Raw genomic sequence first — 15803 nt, forward strand, 5'->3', positions numbered from 1 at the left:
TTGATTAAACTTTAATAATACTCCATGGATTCATTTCATATTAAATATTAATAATAAATTTGTTTAAGATTGTAAGTTCATTTTAATGTATGCTCAATTTGGCTTTTGTTTGTGCAAGTAGAAAAAAATGGAAGATGAGAAAAGAGACAAAAATAAATAAATAATAAGAACGTCGACAGCAGGGATCGAACCTGCGCGGGCGAAGCCCAACAGATTTCAAGTCTGTCTCCTTAACCACTCGGACATATCGACTTGTTGTTTCGCCTGCTCACAAAAAGCTAATAAATACTGGGAAGCACTGACATGGACCAGCAAAATCCAAAATCATCAGGACGTGGACATATTGATTAAGTAATTTTTATATACTAAGATCATAGTGTTATAGTTTATAAAATACATTAATCACGTAAATACATGAAAATAAACTCAATCCTATGCCGTTAGTTTAGGCCACCGATAGTAAAATAGAGTATAAATTTCTACACATGCACCGTGTCGGTGTTCCATGCGCGTCTCACACATACACGGCGCCAATACTGACGTGTCAGTGTTCCAAAGATTGAGAGTGAAGGAGTACGAATGTACTCTCTAATAGGTTAAGAGGCTCAGAGGCATAAAGTATGTTTACCATAGTATACACTATTCTTGAACAAATAAAATCTTTTTGTGATACCAGTGACCTGAGTTCAAAACTTGTCATCACCATATATTTTACTGATAAAAAAACCCCTATAGTATTAGGGAAGATTTTCGGACACAATGACTGATTCGACGTATGAGTTTCTTGTTTTCTTGCGATAATTACATATTATATACATGAATCGCCTTAGCAAGCTCGCAAAATGTCAATTACATGAGAATTTTAAGAAATTGAATTGGTTAAACTAGTTGTGATAGAGGCCTAGAGGAATAAAGTGTTACCATAATATATATCATTCTTGAACAAATAAAGAATCCTGTTTTGAGGCATACAAGGTAATGACAAAATAGAGTCACTATGTGGTAAAATCAATAAACCCTTATCCGTAATATTTTTATCACGACAATAATGCCCTTATTTCATTAGTGTTAATGATAATAATTAGAATCTAATACCAACGATCAGTAGTTAATGTTGATGATTAGTGGTTAATGTCAAAAATTATATAGGCTTTGTTTCAAAGTTTTTTTTTTTGAGAGATAGTTTTTTTTGATCAATTAGAAAATTCAATGAAAAAAGGCACTTAAGGGGGTACCTTAACCTAATGATTACAACCAAACAAAATAGAAGAACCGAAAGGGGATTCGGCTACCCAAGAAGAAAGATCACAAAAAAATTACGGAGACCAGTATAACGAATCCTATATAGAAATCACCATATTTGTTGTAAGCCCTAACATTCTTGTATTCGATTCGGCCCAAAAGAACGCTTTTAATTTGATATCTCTAATGAGGCTTGCCAAAGTTTTCTTTTTGTTATCGAAGGTTCTTGCATTTCGTTCTTTCTATATGCACCACCATATAGCAATCGGGACGTTGTTCCATATTTGACTAAGTCCTTCATCTCCCCTATTAAACTTCCAAGCCTTCATAGATGTAACGATATTAGGGTCATATGACCATCCAAAGTGGCACCCTTCAATAAAGTAGGCTCATATTCTCCGGATTCTCTAACAACCATAAAATAAGTGCAAACTCGATTCATCATCTTCTTCACAAAAACGACATACACTGGAGACATCCATACCTCTTCTTAAAAGTTTATTTGTCGTCATTACTCGATCATGAGAAAGAAGCCAAAGAAAGAAATTGATTTTTTGATGGTACTCATTGCTCCAAATAACATTGATTGGATAATCCGGCTCACCTTGATCGTTGTTGTCTTTAAAACCATCCTTAACCGTATATTGACCATGATCACTATCAACCCAAATTCGGTTATCCATAACCCCTTCTTGAATAGATATGGAAGAAAAAAGATTTGATATAGATAACACTTCACTTGTAATGGCTTGAGAGTATCTTTGCCTAGACATAAACGCCCACCTTGCACCACCTTTCCTAACTTCATACATACTAGCCACAACAAAATCCTTGATCCTTGAAGATTAATAAGACAAAGGAAACATATCACATAATCTTCCTTCACGAAACCAAAAATCTTCCCAAAATTTAGTTTCTCTACCCGCTCCAATCTTGAATCTAATACTTTTGTTGAAATCTTTAAGTTCTTTATAGATATTGAACCACAAGTTACCACCTCTCGATCCTTTGGGTTGGAGAGTTTCCCAACCGGTAAATGTTTCGCCAAACTTTTCAACTATGATCTTCCTCCACAACGCATCTTTCTCTAGGCCAAAACGCCACCATCATTTTTTTAGCAAAGACAAGTTCACTTGCTTAGTTCCTCTTATACCAAAACCACCTTTTTATTTTGGTTTTGAAGACAATTTCCACCCCAATATTGTGAATTCTTTTCTTATTTTCATCATCCCATAAGAAATTTCTCACAACTCTATCAATTTTCTTAGTTATGGAGTAAGGAGCAAGAAAAATAGAGAATAATAAATGGGTAGATTAGCTAAAATGCTTTTGATGAGAGTTAACTTACCTCCTCTTGATATTGTTTTTCCATTCCAAGAAGTAACTCTTTTCCCATAAATTTCAAGTATTTTTTCCCATTTTTGAGTGTCTCCTACCCTTGTCTCTCAAAATTAATCCAAGATATATGCTAGAAAACTCGCATACTTGCATCCCCGCATGTTAGCGTAATTTTCAACTTCCTCCTCGACCGCGACCCCAAATAAGCTACTTATAGAGAAATTTATCTTCAAACCTGAAGTTAACTTGAAACAAAGAAGAAGGAATGAAGTGCATCAACTTGTTCTCTCTTAGCATCAAGAAAAAAGATAGTATCATCAGTAAATTGCAAGTGATATTTTTGTTCCCCCCTCCTTGACCGAAAACCCGAGATTTGATCAAGTTCTTGTGCTTTGCTCAACATACAATTTAAGACTTAACCAACGATAGTAACAAAACAAAAAAAAAGGAGAAAGAGAATCTCCTTTACGAAGTCCCTTTTCACTACCAAAGTAACCGGAAGACGATCCATTAACAAGAATCGAGAACTTTGAGAATGTTAAAGAATTTCTAATCCAAGCCCTCTAAACACCACCAAATCCCATTTTGAACAAGACTTCATTTAAAAAATTCGAATTCACATTATCAAACGCCTTTTCAAAATTAAGCTTGCAAACCAACCCGGTGATTTTTGACGAAGTCTAAAATCCACACATTCGTTTCCTAGCATATATCTTGGCTCACATTATCAAACGCCTTTTGAGAAATAGTTAGGTTAGAGTTTGTTAAGAAAAAGAAAAAGAAAAAAAAAATTATGCTTTCGAGATTTGCTGAACTAATAGATAATTAAAGTTTGTTAATACAGAAGTAGACTTTTAAGCGAGGTTTAATGTCCTTTTTATAAGTTGAATTTGTCAAAAAATTGAATTTTTACAATCTAGATCTACCGACCAGATGAACAGTTCGGCTGATAACTTGTCAGACGATCCTATGTTTTTTGAAAATATACCTAGGTTCGGCTGAAAAGTTATCAGCCGAACCTCTAAGTTATCAGTCGAACCTAGGTATATTTTCAAAAAACATAGGTTTGGCTAATAACTTGTCAGCCGAACTTCACTCTTTTAGGTTCGGATAACAAGTTATCGGCCGAATTTCACTCTGTTCGGTTGATTCGAATAAAAAATTGAACAACCAAACTAAGTGTGTTTTTTAACAAAGTGAAATTCGGCTATCGTTTTCATGTTTAATTAACAGCCGAACTGTTCTTCTGAAATATAAATAAAAGAAGGGAAAGACAAAGATCTGGGTTCCAATATACAGATCTGAAGCTAAATTTCTTTGTGCAATGATTCACGCGACTCATTTATATTTGTGGTTTTAATCAATGATCAAATATTTATGAATCAACAATTAATCACCGATGAAAATTAAAATCAAAACGGTTTATTAATGATTAAATTAGGTTAGGAATGAAAAATATTTTTTATTTTGAAAATAATTTTGGATTCTGGTTAGTTTAGGTTTACGTTTTAAATTTAGGTGAAGGGTATTTAAATAATTTAAAATAATTAAGGGTAGCTTAGGATTTCAAGCCACTGCTAGGAAACCCCTTATAAATCCACCTTAGATAGGGAAATGATTTTGTATGCCTCAAAACAGGTTTCCAAATAAAACCCTTCTTCCAGCAAACACAAAATTATCATCATACATCGGATTGTTTCTATTGATATTCATTTACAATTTGCAAATGATATTTTCATGTTCATTGACGCCGGTGTTTATGAGATGTGGTACTTTCATCGTGATTCCCACACCTTTAAGCCATCAGTTCTAGTCAAATGTTGCAGAATTTGGAAATGATTTTGCACATGTAATACTCTCTTTTGGGACTTGTAAAAATTGGCTTTCTCTTTTTCATTTAATATAACCTTGGACTATTTTGTATTTCCTCCTCTTCCAAGATCGCTAATTAGCGTTTCCTCCCCAAATAAATCGAAATTAGTGTTTCCTCCCATCGTTAATTTTTCCATCCGAACTTCGGTTAGCTGAGCACGAGGGTATTTTGGATAGTTCGTGAAAAATATTTTTGTCCTTGCCACGCATGCAATATTACTGACTCAGCTAACTGGATAGTGGACGGAAAAAGTAACGATGGGAGGAAACACTAATTTTAATTTATTTGGGAAGAAAATGCTAATTAACGATCTTGGAAGTGGAGGAAACACAAAATAACCCCTAACCTTTTTATTTTCAGGAAAAAAAATCCTATGATGAAGTGAATGTAGAACCAAAATCGTCCATTGAACATTATTCATCATGCTCTACAAATCAGCCGTCATTAAAGAAAATCAGCAACACCCCATGTGATGCACCATGGTCAAAATGATTTGTATTACATGTCCACCAAAATCACGAGAAAATTACAAAATTTGTTCCTTTACATCAAACTATCATCATTCTTTAGGAGAAGAAAAAATTTATCATCACAATATCAATTAATATACCTGGACCATGATTATCCATTGCAAAACACATGCACATAATTACTTTAGTTTCATTTTGTTATTTTCACGAATCTTACATCCCTAGCAAAGCAGCGAAATTAAAACTCTTAGTCTGGCGAACGATCCTTCCATGTATAGTAGATTTCTTCCTTTCTACCCTCCTCCTCCCCCAGGATAAGTTGAGGGTTCGAACTCTTGTAACAGCGGTTACTATTCCCAGTGTCTGGGAAATAGAAAATGATGTAATATTGATGCTATTATAAAACTCTTAGCGTGAGCTTAAAAATTCATCTTTGGTAACTCCTAGTCTCGTACTGATTATTACAAAGATTAAATAAAAAAATGGAAAAGCTTTAACACAAGCTCAAAATCTTGTCATGAAAACAGTCACTAGAATTTTCTCGTTAAAAGCTTCAAGAAAACCCTCGGTCAAGCTTATTTTTGGTACTAAAACTGTTGCTGTATCCGTATCCCATCATCATAACATGGGACAGCAATACATACAGTAAAAAAAGTATGAAAAATATGGCTACGTACTAAACACTGTTACCTGATTAAATCAGTCACACTTATCAGCATCACAGTTCACATACCGTAACGGATTTCAGTAAACTTGGATTTGATCCACTTAACACCATTTTTAGCAGTGGATTTGAGTTTAATTTCCATTTCCAACATATTATAAGCTGCTATTCTCTTCTTTCTCTTTGCTTCGAGATTATCTTTTCTACTTGGACCATTAAAATTATATGATTTGGATCTAATACTTGGTTGAAAGCCTGCTAACCCATCACCAAAAAACCCATTACTATTTTCTGATGTTGATGATGTGTTGTAGTACTTCCCTGGACATGATTTGCTTTTCTCCATGTATTTAGGTGCTTGGTTACTAGAGAGATGGCTATTGATCTGATTTTGATGATGATAGGATTAGCTAGAGGGTGATGGGTTAGAAACTGAGAGATGTATATATATATATATGGATTATGCCATGTGATGTCTAATGGTGGTAATTAGGAAGGATGGGGATGGTGATCACGTGAAGATAGGACCCAATGGAGTAAGGGAGATAGTAGGACAAACAAGACACGGAATTAGGAGGATCACTTGGTGGTTGGGTGTGTCTATGATTGATAGAACAATGCAGTAAAGTGCAGAGGCAAACTGTATTTAATATTGTTTGATTGATAAGTTAGCTAAGCTTAAATCTCTATCACTCATATGGTCCTATACTTTTACTTCTTTGAAAAGGGCTTGTGAAAAATATGTAGCAATGTATATCTTAGTCCGATAATTCCAGATCAACAACCGTGAAAAATCCTGTAGGAAATTTCCTGACATATTGAAAGTAAAAAATTGCAGTCCATAAATTCATAACTTTCTTATTTCCTCCGTTTCAAAAAATAGACTGGTTTCATGTACAATTTACACATACAACAAACCTATCTTTTTGAAACGGGATAGTATGAGATGTCATTTGTCTAGAAAGTGTTCAAGGAATTTTTCTCCCGGTTTTTCTCAATAGATGGAGGGTTGATCTTCGTAATCTAAGTTGCATGGTACCTACTACCTAGTAGATGCATAGACGGATGTCACGGATACACAAACTTGGTTATGGAGACAAACATATGTACATGTGCTGTAAAATTTTGTAAGTGTAGGAAGAATTTGTGCATAAATAAATTCATTTTAGTACGGTTCATATAAATAATTAGAATCCGTTATAGTCGGTGAATCGATTACGACTTTTGTTCTCCACGATTCCTATTTTGTTTTTGCTAGCTCTAACAAAAATCTCTCGCAAAATGTAGCGGAGACAACTGAATAAAACCATCGGATACGTAAAAACTATGTCCAATTTACACCATAATAACGTATGCTAATAAAATGAATTTTGTTTTGGTCGCTTAAAGATTTTTGTATACACAATATAGTATAAGAAGCCTTCATTAGACTCCAACCCAAGCCGAAAGATTAATAAAAAGAGAGGAGGAAGGTCTAAAGTTTATATTAAACTAAGCTTGGAACTAAGAGCTGAATTAAGGTTGAAAACACGATTGTACGTTCCTGTCGGGTATCCTAGATCAATCCTAGTCTCCTCTTATAAGTATGTGCCAAAATATTGATTAAATCTCAAGCTAAGAACTTAGGATCATGCTTACGAACCACACAAGACATAACTCTTCTAAATAAACCGACCTACAAACATTTTGGAAACACAAGACCTTAAGAGAAAAAATGGATCTATTTTTGACCAAATGTACAGCAACATTCATTTAAAAAGGTAGAGGCCTAATCAAGTCTGCAGACACAGTGAAAAAGATCCGGATGTCGTTAATATCGTCGGGTACACCATGTAAGTGACTGCAAAAAGCAGTTAGATGCATGATGAGCTGTGCCATCAGGTGATTTTACATGCATACCAAGTGTCAACAGTATTCTAGTCTTAAAGTGGGATTTGGGTAGGGGTAGATATTTAGAATCAGTTAAGGAATTGGGATGTCTATGAGAATCAAAAACATGAACACATGCGATTTGTACCATATTGGACAACTGCCCATGCATGATAATCAACTCAAGGGGGAACATAGAAAATGATATGTTTACAACTTGCAGTTGTTTGTGTCCCTCCTAATTTGAAAACGAAATAGAGCTGGAATATCAAGAACAAATATATATATATGGTCCTGCTTAGCAATGTCGGAGCCATAATTTTCAGAGGGGTGAAGTAAAAGATAAAAGCATGAATATACTTGCGACCTTTAGAGTCGTCGGTTGACAAGTAAGCATGTATAATGCGCGCTTGGCCGATATCTCCATTCTGAAAGTAGTTGGGGAATTCAAGAGAAATCAAATCATCTCGAAATTATACGAAATGCCTTTTGCCACTAGCCAATGCGGTTGGGCTGTCCATACATCTCTTAATAGGTCTCAAAAAGATTTCATAAAATCTCATTTTATCACACTTAGGTAGACACTCAAAATCACTCATGATGCAAATTCTTACTTGAAAAGAATTTCGGATGCTTGGCAGTTATACGTGATGCCGACGTATAAACATGATTAAGAAGAAAAGATTATTCCATACAGTCGATCAGAGAAAAGAAAAGGAAATGATACGATTGATGAGACTTCTCGTATTTAAAAATGGTAGAGACTACTAGAACATTTGAAAATTGATGGGGAAGATGAAGATCCCTCCCTATTCAGTAGTAAACAAGATAAGACATTACCCATTGGCCACTGTGTACCTTGTGCCTGACTTAACTCCTATCGGATGAAGACGTTAATCGAATCCGCCATCTCCGGTGATGATGGTTGACCCCACTGTTGTCGATCGGCTCTTGCTTGTCTCCCTTTCTCTCCTTAAAATCATTGTCGTTCTAATAACTCTAGTTTCAGTGTTTCACATCCAGATTTTTTTTTTGAAAAGCTTTGTATTATATTCAACGAATGCAGCTTGTGAAAGCCCAATGAGGCGGCAATCGTACAAGAACCAGTTATGCCCCCCAAACAATGTCCACAAATTTCAGGCCTCTCTGGCCAATGCCTTCTCTATGGCTCTCATTTTCCTTTTGTGGGCTCCTTTTGGGAGTAAGTGAAAAATGGATGGTTTCTGTTTTTGCGTGTGCTATTTTTTTACTAGTAGTACTTTTTATGTTGAAAAGTGCCTGATCTCTAAAGCTCTCATTCTCGCAAACAATCAATTTATCTTAGATCTGAAAATCGACTACCAAAGGAAAAAAAATTAATTCTTCACTAATAACGTTCAAATGATATTCTATTATGTATTTTCTCATGAACCATTTTTGGGTTCTTGAAGATCTGGAATCTGAATGATAAGTAGAACAGTTATACGCAAGAAAAATGGGAGAAGCGACAGCCATGGTCCACAAATATAGAGTGGGGGATAGAGGATCAGGGTTATGTCTCTGATCTCGTACAAAACAAAATGAACTAGATATACTTACACAAACTTAATCTTAATTAACTTCTAATTAAACTGAACCTCTAATCAGTATATATGGTGCATTACCAACTATTTCAGTAATAAGATAATTTATATTTTTAGGGTCTCTAATTAATCAGACCAGATATATATCCATCACTCAATTTTCTATATAAAGATAAGGAATAAGCAGCCCTAAACATTACACAAGTATTAGTTAAACTCTTAACGTTATATTTATCCGAGAACAACACAACTACTTCTCACACTAATACAAAAGAAAGAAGGAAAATATGCCTTCGCTGCATGGCAAACAAGCTCTTCTAATAACTGGCTTCTTAATCTTCTTTGTGTTCTTTGTCGACCCAATTATCGCAGGTATTTATGTGCTTCTTAATTAGTAATATTCCTCGATCTGTTTCATATGTTATTGTTTTGAGAGTTTTCTTAGGATTAACAGTATTTGCTTACTTACGTTACAGCTCGAGTGTTGAAGATGGATAACGGTGGTGGTGTAGCGGATAATGCCGGTCGTCCATTGGTGACTGCTCATAGTCGCCATGAAAATGATTCAACAGTGTTGACACCAAGTGCGGGAAGTGATGATAACTACCAACTATACCAAGCAGCAGGTGATGATTTAGTTGATGAGGATTATACCGCAGCGCGAAAGAAGACACCGATTCATAACTGATTATTTCGACAATGAAATCTTCAGCAATAAAGTTACAAATCCTTTATACCTGTGTTTACTGTTTTGGTGGGACGCGACACGGTTAGGCGCGGGAAACATATACAAAAATCTTTATTTGTCGAACTATTTAGGGTTTTACAAAGAAGTTTAAGGATCTTAACGTATTCACTCTTTTGTGTGGTACATGCAACTTCTATTACTAGTTTACTATCCTATATACGACACAATTCTATTATTGCGTACTTGTAATTTAAAAGAATGATCACAATAAACACTACAGATTTTATCAATTTCTTTGATGAACATATCATGTCATGAAAAACTGGCTAATTATGTGAGTTGTTTGATGAACATATCATGTCATGAAAAACTGGCTAATTCTGTGAGTTGTTTCTGCAAACTGCAAAGCGAAATCTGGGATTTTAGTGTTGGATGGCCCAACACCCAAAGTGTTCTGGAAAAGCCCACTGAATTTTTGGATTTATTACGTGGTAATTGGGAAGATATTTGTTTGTGTTGGTGATGGAGGCTGCTGCTGGTGGTGGCGGTGGTGCTGGTGCTGATTGCGGCAGAGGTGGTGGTTGAAGGAGGTGGAGGAGGGTGGTGGTGGCGGTGATTCTCATTCGATCTTTCTTCGCTGGTTTTCTTAAAATTGAATTTCAGTGTGAATAAATGTTTGTTGTTTTGATGGGCTTCACATATACCCTACAATAAAAGTATCCCTCTCAATCTAATGCCCATCATAGGTCCATTGAGGATTTTTGGTGCATTACAAATTTACCCATGTTTAAGTTTATGGTAATTTAAATTTCTGTTATTCTCAAACGAAAATAAACATAAAGAGAGAGATCGAGAGAGAATGAAATTGAGTCCATTTTTTCTTCAGGTATTAGGTTTAGATATCTTCTTCTTCTGCTTCTTCTTCCTGTTTAAGCAACAAATTTAAGTATTAGATTGTGTGAACAACAGATTTCTTCATCGGATTTAACGAGATTTTATTTGGTTCAAAATTAGATTTGACGAGATTTGATTTTGATTCAACAAATTGGTAATGTTGATTTCTAATTTAAGATTCGTAGATATAAATCTCTGATTTGCATGTTCGATTCAGATTGGTTTTCATTTTTTATTTTGTCTGCAAATATTGTGAATTTGTGTTCAACAGAATCTTTTGGTTCCAGATATCGTGAATTTGTGTTGATACTACTAGATTGATTGCCTGATTTACATAATATTTGAACTCGGGATCTTAATTCATCTCTTAAATAGGTATTATTTAATATTTCATTTCCCGGTTTTTGTTTTTGAATTGTTGTTTTTTAATGTGTTTTGCTTACTTAGATCAGTTCATGAATCAAAGTTAGGTTTATAATTCATGAAGTTAGCTTCAATTTAGGTTCGACGAATCAGCCATGCTTCTTGAATCATTTATGCTTCTGTTGATGAATGTTGTCATCAATTATGCTTTTGTTGTTGAATGCTGACATATCTTGTAGAAGTCAGGGTAATCATAATCAGATTGCGGGAGAATACTGAGCTTTGATGAATCGGTCATGCTTCTGTTGATGAATGTTGACATCAATTATGATTTTATTGATGAATGTAGACATATCTGGTACCATGTAAGTAATCAAGATGTTGTTTTTATTCTAGTTTTCTCACATTCTACATTGAATATAAACTTCATGAGGGGGAAGCCCCCGAGTAAGGTGCGACTTAAGTGAATTTGTAGCTTAGGTTAGTTTAGGTGGTTTTTTCTTATGTTTTGCAGTGAATATTTTAGGATAGGGCATTTATAGTCATGTAGCAGTGAACATTGGCATTGATTGCATATTAATCCGACCGAAAGTAACATATTCATACCGTTAATTAGCTTAGTTTTTTTTTTTATTGTCTTAGGTATGTAGCGAATAATGTCAGTCGTCCACTGATGACTACTCGACCTAATAGCCGTCATGAAAATGATTCAACAGTACTGACACCAAGTGCATGAAGTGATGATAACTACCAACTATACTAAGAAGGTAATGATTTAGTTTATGGGGATTATACTACTGCGCGAAAGAAGACACCGATTCATAGCTGATCATTTCGACAATGAATCTTCAGTGATAAAGTTAAAAAACCTTTATACATTGTTTTAGAAGGACGCGACACGGTTAGGCGCGAGAACTAAAGCATTATAGCACAAGGGAAACATACAATAGTCTATATTGTCGAACTATATAGGTTATTACAATTAGTTAAGTCTTGGTCTAGGATAAAGGTAGTTGAGAAATAGAGCCAGTCATCATTTGCGTTCTACCGTTTGAAGGCGAAGATCAACCGAAGCTTTTGGAGAACTTCATCAACAAAAGGTAAGTGAAGACTGAACCACCTATTTCTCAAGTTATGTTCACCTTCCTATCCTTGAGATGATTGTTGCATAACTAATTAGACTAGTTTGCATAGACAAGAATTTCGATTCGGGAACTAATTATTTAGTTTACGAATTTCTCGAAATATAATGAGTAAGCTTAATGAACATTTGTTCATACTTGATCAAATTTCGGTGGAGAACAATTTATTTCTCAAAACCAAATCATGATTCAAGTTTATCATTTGAAAATAGCCTGGAATAGTGATATGTGGCATTGATGTTATTCAGGAATGTTTCGAATTGATTTAGAGAAATATAGAACTATTATATTCGGAATACAAGACAATGTTATCAGTCTTATAAACTGAAAGAACTGTTATATGTCTGAAGCCGTATTACATGTATTTGTATACGTAGCGGAGTAGCTATATATCGACTTTCATATTTGTGTGATTTACATATTCATATGTACATCACGGGAAAATCTGTTTGTTTCGTGATCCGGATAGGTATGCATATTCATATGCAAACCATTTTGGAACTGTGTTAAGGGAACCGGGTTAAAATAATCAAACTGGTATTGAGCCAAAACAGTTCTATATTTTAGAACCAGTTTAGTACCCAAACCAGTAAGTGAACTGAAAAAGTTCTATGAACTCCGGAACCTGTTAAAAGTCTGAAATTTGAAAATAGGTACGTGAACTGAAAAAGTTTTGTCAACTCCGAAACTCTGAGTTGCACCTAATTTTGCAAACCGGTACATGAGCTGCAACAGTTTTGTCAACTCCGGAACTCGGTAATTGCATATAAGTTTGCAAACTGGTTCGCGTACTGTGTGTTAGAGCACTGCTCGTTCGAACTCGCAAGCATTACTATCTCAAGCTTGTTTGTCAACTTTATTTGATCAAAACTATATACTTGATTTCTAGTATACTTATAGCTATGTCTCGTATTAGGATAGAAGTGTGTAGTTGATCTTTAGAATTCACAGAAGGTTCACCAATTGAAGAAGAAGATCTACTGAAGAGCTTGGAGGAACTTCATCAACAAAAGGTATGTGGAGACTAAAACTTATCTATCACTCAGAAGTCTATTCTATTTTATCTTCTGAAGAGACTAGGTCGTATAGCTATATAGACTTTTATATTATACATATTTGAAATTTCAAGCAGAGTTTATCTCATTTATATATTTCTCGAAATACTTGTTAGAAGCTTTTTAGCTTTATCTTAAACTTCATCATCTACTTGACGAGTTTAGTTGGAGACAATTTTTTTGTTGGAAACTAAATATAGTCAAGCTAATCATGTGAAAATTATTTTTAACATCTTACATGATTTATATGAGACAACCATTTAATGTTAACTTGGGAAGTTTCGTATTGATCAATTAATCACTTGAAAATTACTTGAAGCTAGTGGTATGTATAAGATTATCATTGTTGTCTTATAAGAATGTTTCAATGATTAAATGAAAGTTTTAGATTTACTACCATGTCTAAATATAACATAGTATGTATTCATTATACGCGAACTGTGAAGTTCTAGTTCAGGTCTGGAGCTATTGTTTGCGAACGGGTTTACCTGTGAAAGGTCCGAACTGTAGTTTTTGAACAGTGTTTACGAACGGCTAAACTAGGTAGGTCCGGAACTGTGGTTTTCGAACAGTATTTGCGAAATACAAGACAGGTCCAAGTCCGGATCTGTGGTTCGCGTACTCAGTTTGCGAACACAGTGATTAGGTTCTAAAATCGGTAAGTACGAAATTCATACTCATGAACTCAGGTTCGTTTGTGAACTCAGTTTACCAACTAAAGTCTTTGGAACTTTAATAAAATAAGGTATGCGAACTTGTTTTGCAAACTGTGGACTTATGTTCATGAATTGGTTCTTGTATAAGTACTTTGTACAACTACAAAACCAAACCGAATATGTTTCAAATTGTTCATGGATATTTCTATGAGATAGTGAACATTTGAAAAACTCTCTTAATGCATATTTAGATTCATTTGATTATCTATCATGATTGATTGATCATCATATTTGATCAAGAAGTGTAGATGAATGTGGATAAACTATAACTGTATTCATGTAGCTAACTTTGGTTAATTGTTATTGAGCCAACATGGTATACACGTTTAGGTACGGTTCATCCACAAATATAGGTATATTTCATTTGTGTGTATCAAGCTAACACCATATAACGGTGGAGAATGATTGCTTATTTTCTAAGCAGACTTAGCTTGAATCTTAAATCAGGAGTTCATCTAACGGTGAACATCGACTGCTTTCTTACTAAGCTACCTTAGCTTTGATTGTAGGCAACCCTGATTTCAAAGACTCTATAAGGGAGAACTCTAGCATTTAGTTAACGTAATCCCGACACTCTTGTTTGTCCTAGTTGCAAACTAGAGTTAATTCTCCATTAACCTAGGGTTTTCCAAAACCATTATTAGGATAACGACTTGAAGACTTCATTTGGGATTCGTAAAGCCAGATCCAATTATTTTCTCTCTAATTGTGTATTCTGATCTTGCTTTTTCTATCGTATTGATTTTAATCTTCTCTAAGGTTTTCGCGAGGTTTATCTCCGATAGATAATATATAAAGAGTAATTACAACATTTCTTCGTCTCAGGCTCTTGTTTTTCCGCAATAACTTTTTTTGTTAATCAGTTAGGTTATTGTGAGGTGACTAATATTTCTAGGCCGCTCTTCGGGAGTATAAGATCGGATTATTAGTTGAGTTTCCTGTTTACCTTGATTTATCTAAAGACGGAAACAATAACCAGAATAAACTTATCTGTGGAAGACATATTTGTTTATAAGTCTTCGACTTTGGGTCGTAGCAACTCTTAGTTGTGAGTAAGATCAGCTAAGGGAATCAAGTGCGCAGAGTCCTGTTGAGATTCGAGAGGCATAAGGAACGCGACTGTACCTTAATCGGTGTGAGACTTGGTTAGGGATTAACTACATTCCAATATGAAGTTAACTTGTAGTAGGATAGAGTCGGTAGAGGCTTAATAAAGTATGGTGTTCAAAGCTGGACTAGGTCCCGGGTTTTTCTGTATTTTCGGTTTCCTCGTTAACAAAATTTCTAGTGTCTATGTTATTTCTTTTCCTCATTATATTTGTTTATAACTGAAATATCACAGGTTGTGCGTAGTTCAATCATAATTGATAAATCCAACCTTGTTTGTTAGATATTACCATCCGAGTTATTCTCACATCAATCAGTCTCTATCTACTGATTTACTGATTCTTGATTGAGTCTCACTTTTAAGTTGGTGCTCTCGAAATTATATTGGAGTTTAGTTTATATAGATTTCCGAACTAATTATTAGGTATGGTTGTTATACCCCCCATTTTCACTATGACTCAGTCGATTCACGAACGATCCAAGTAATTGTACTTTTTACATGTACCAACTATGTAGATTATGATTCAAGTATAATTAAATTATTTGTATGAAGTGATTTGAATTTGATCAATTCTAACACTAGAATCATTTGACCACATAATTGTGACTCAATATTAATGTATTAGTGAACATGAAAATGAGTGTTAAGATTTTAAAGTTCAAGTCGGCTAGTTTCGGCTAACCATGTTTGTTAGAGCAGTTCTCGGTCGAAATCGCAAGCGTTGGTATCTCAAGCTTGTTTGTCAAGTTTAGTTGTCAAAACTATAAGTCTTGATTTCTAGTCTACTTATAGTTATGTCTCCGATTAGGATAGAATGTG

At 34.6% G+C, this 15803-nt stretch overlaps 1 protein-coding gene and 1 non-coding gene across 2 annotated transcripts; both read right to left on the reverse strand.

Annotated features, from left to right (window-relative positions):
* Positions 1–170: 170 nt before the first annotated feature.
* On the reverse strand, positions 171–252 carry TRNAS-UGA. The gene has a single exon. It is a non-coding gene; the product is annotated as a tRNA-Ser (tRNA).
* Positions 253–4765: 4513 nt separating this feature from the next.
* Positions 4766–6003, reverse strand: LOC113285513. The gene has a single exon (XM_026534387.1). The coding sequence runs from the start codon at positions 5931–5933 to the stop codon at positions 5649–5651; it is 285 nt and encodes a 94-aa protein (XP_026390172.1). The 5' UTR covers positions 5934–6003; the 3' UTR covers positions 4766–5648.
* Between the last annotated feature and the right edge of the window lie 9800 nt (positions 6004–15803).

The sequence above is a fragment of the Papaver somniferum genome, chromosome 6 (assembly GCF_003573695.1).
Source record: "Papaver somniferum cultivar HN1 chromosome 6, ASM357369v1, whole genome shotgun sequence".
In the NCBI taxonomy this organism is placed as follows: domain Eukaryota; kingdom Viridiplantae; phylum Streptophyta; class Magnoliopsida; order Ranunculales; family Papaveraceae; genus Papaver; species Papaver somniferum.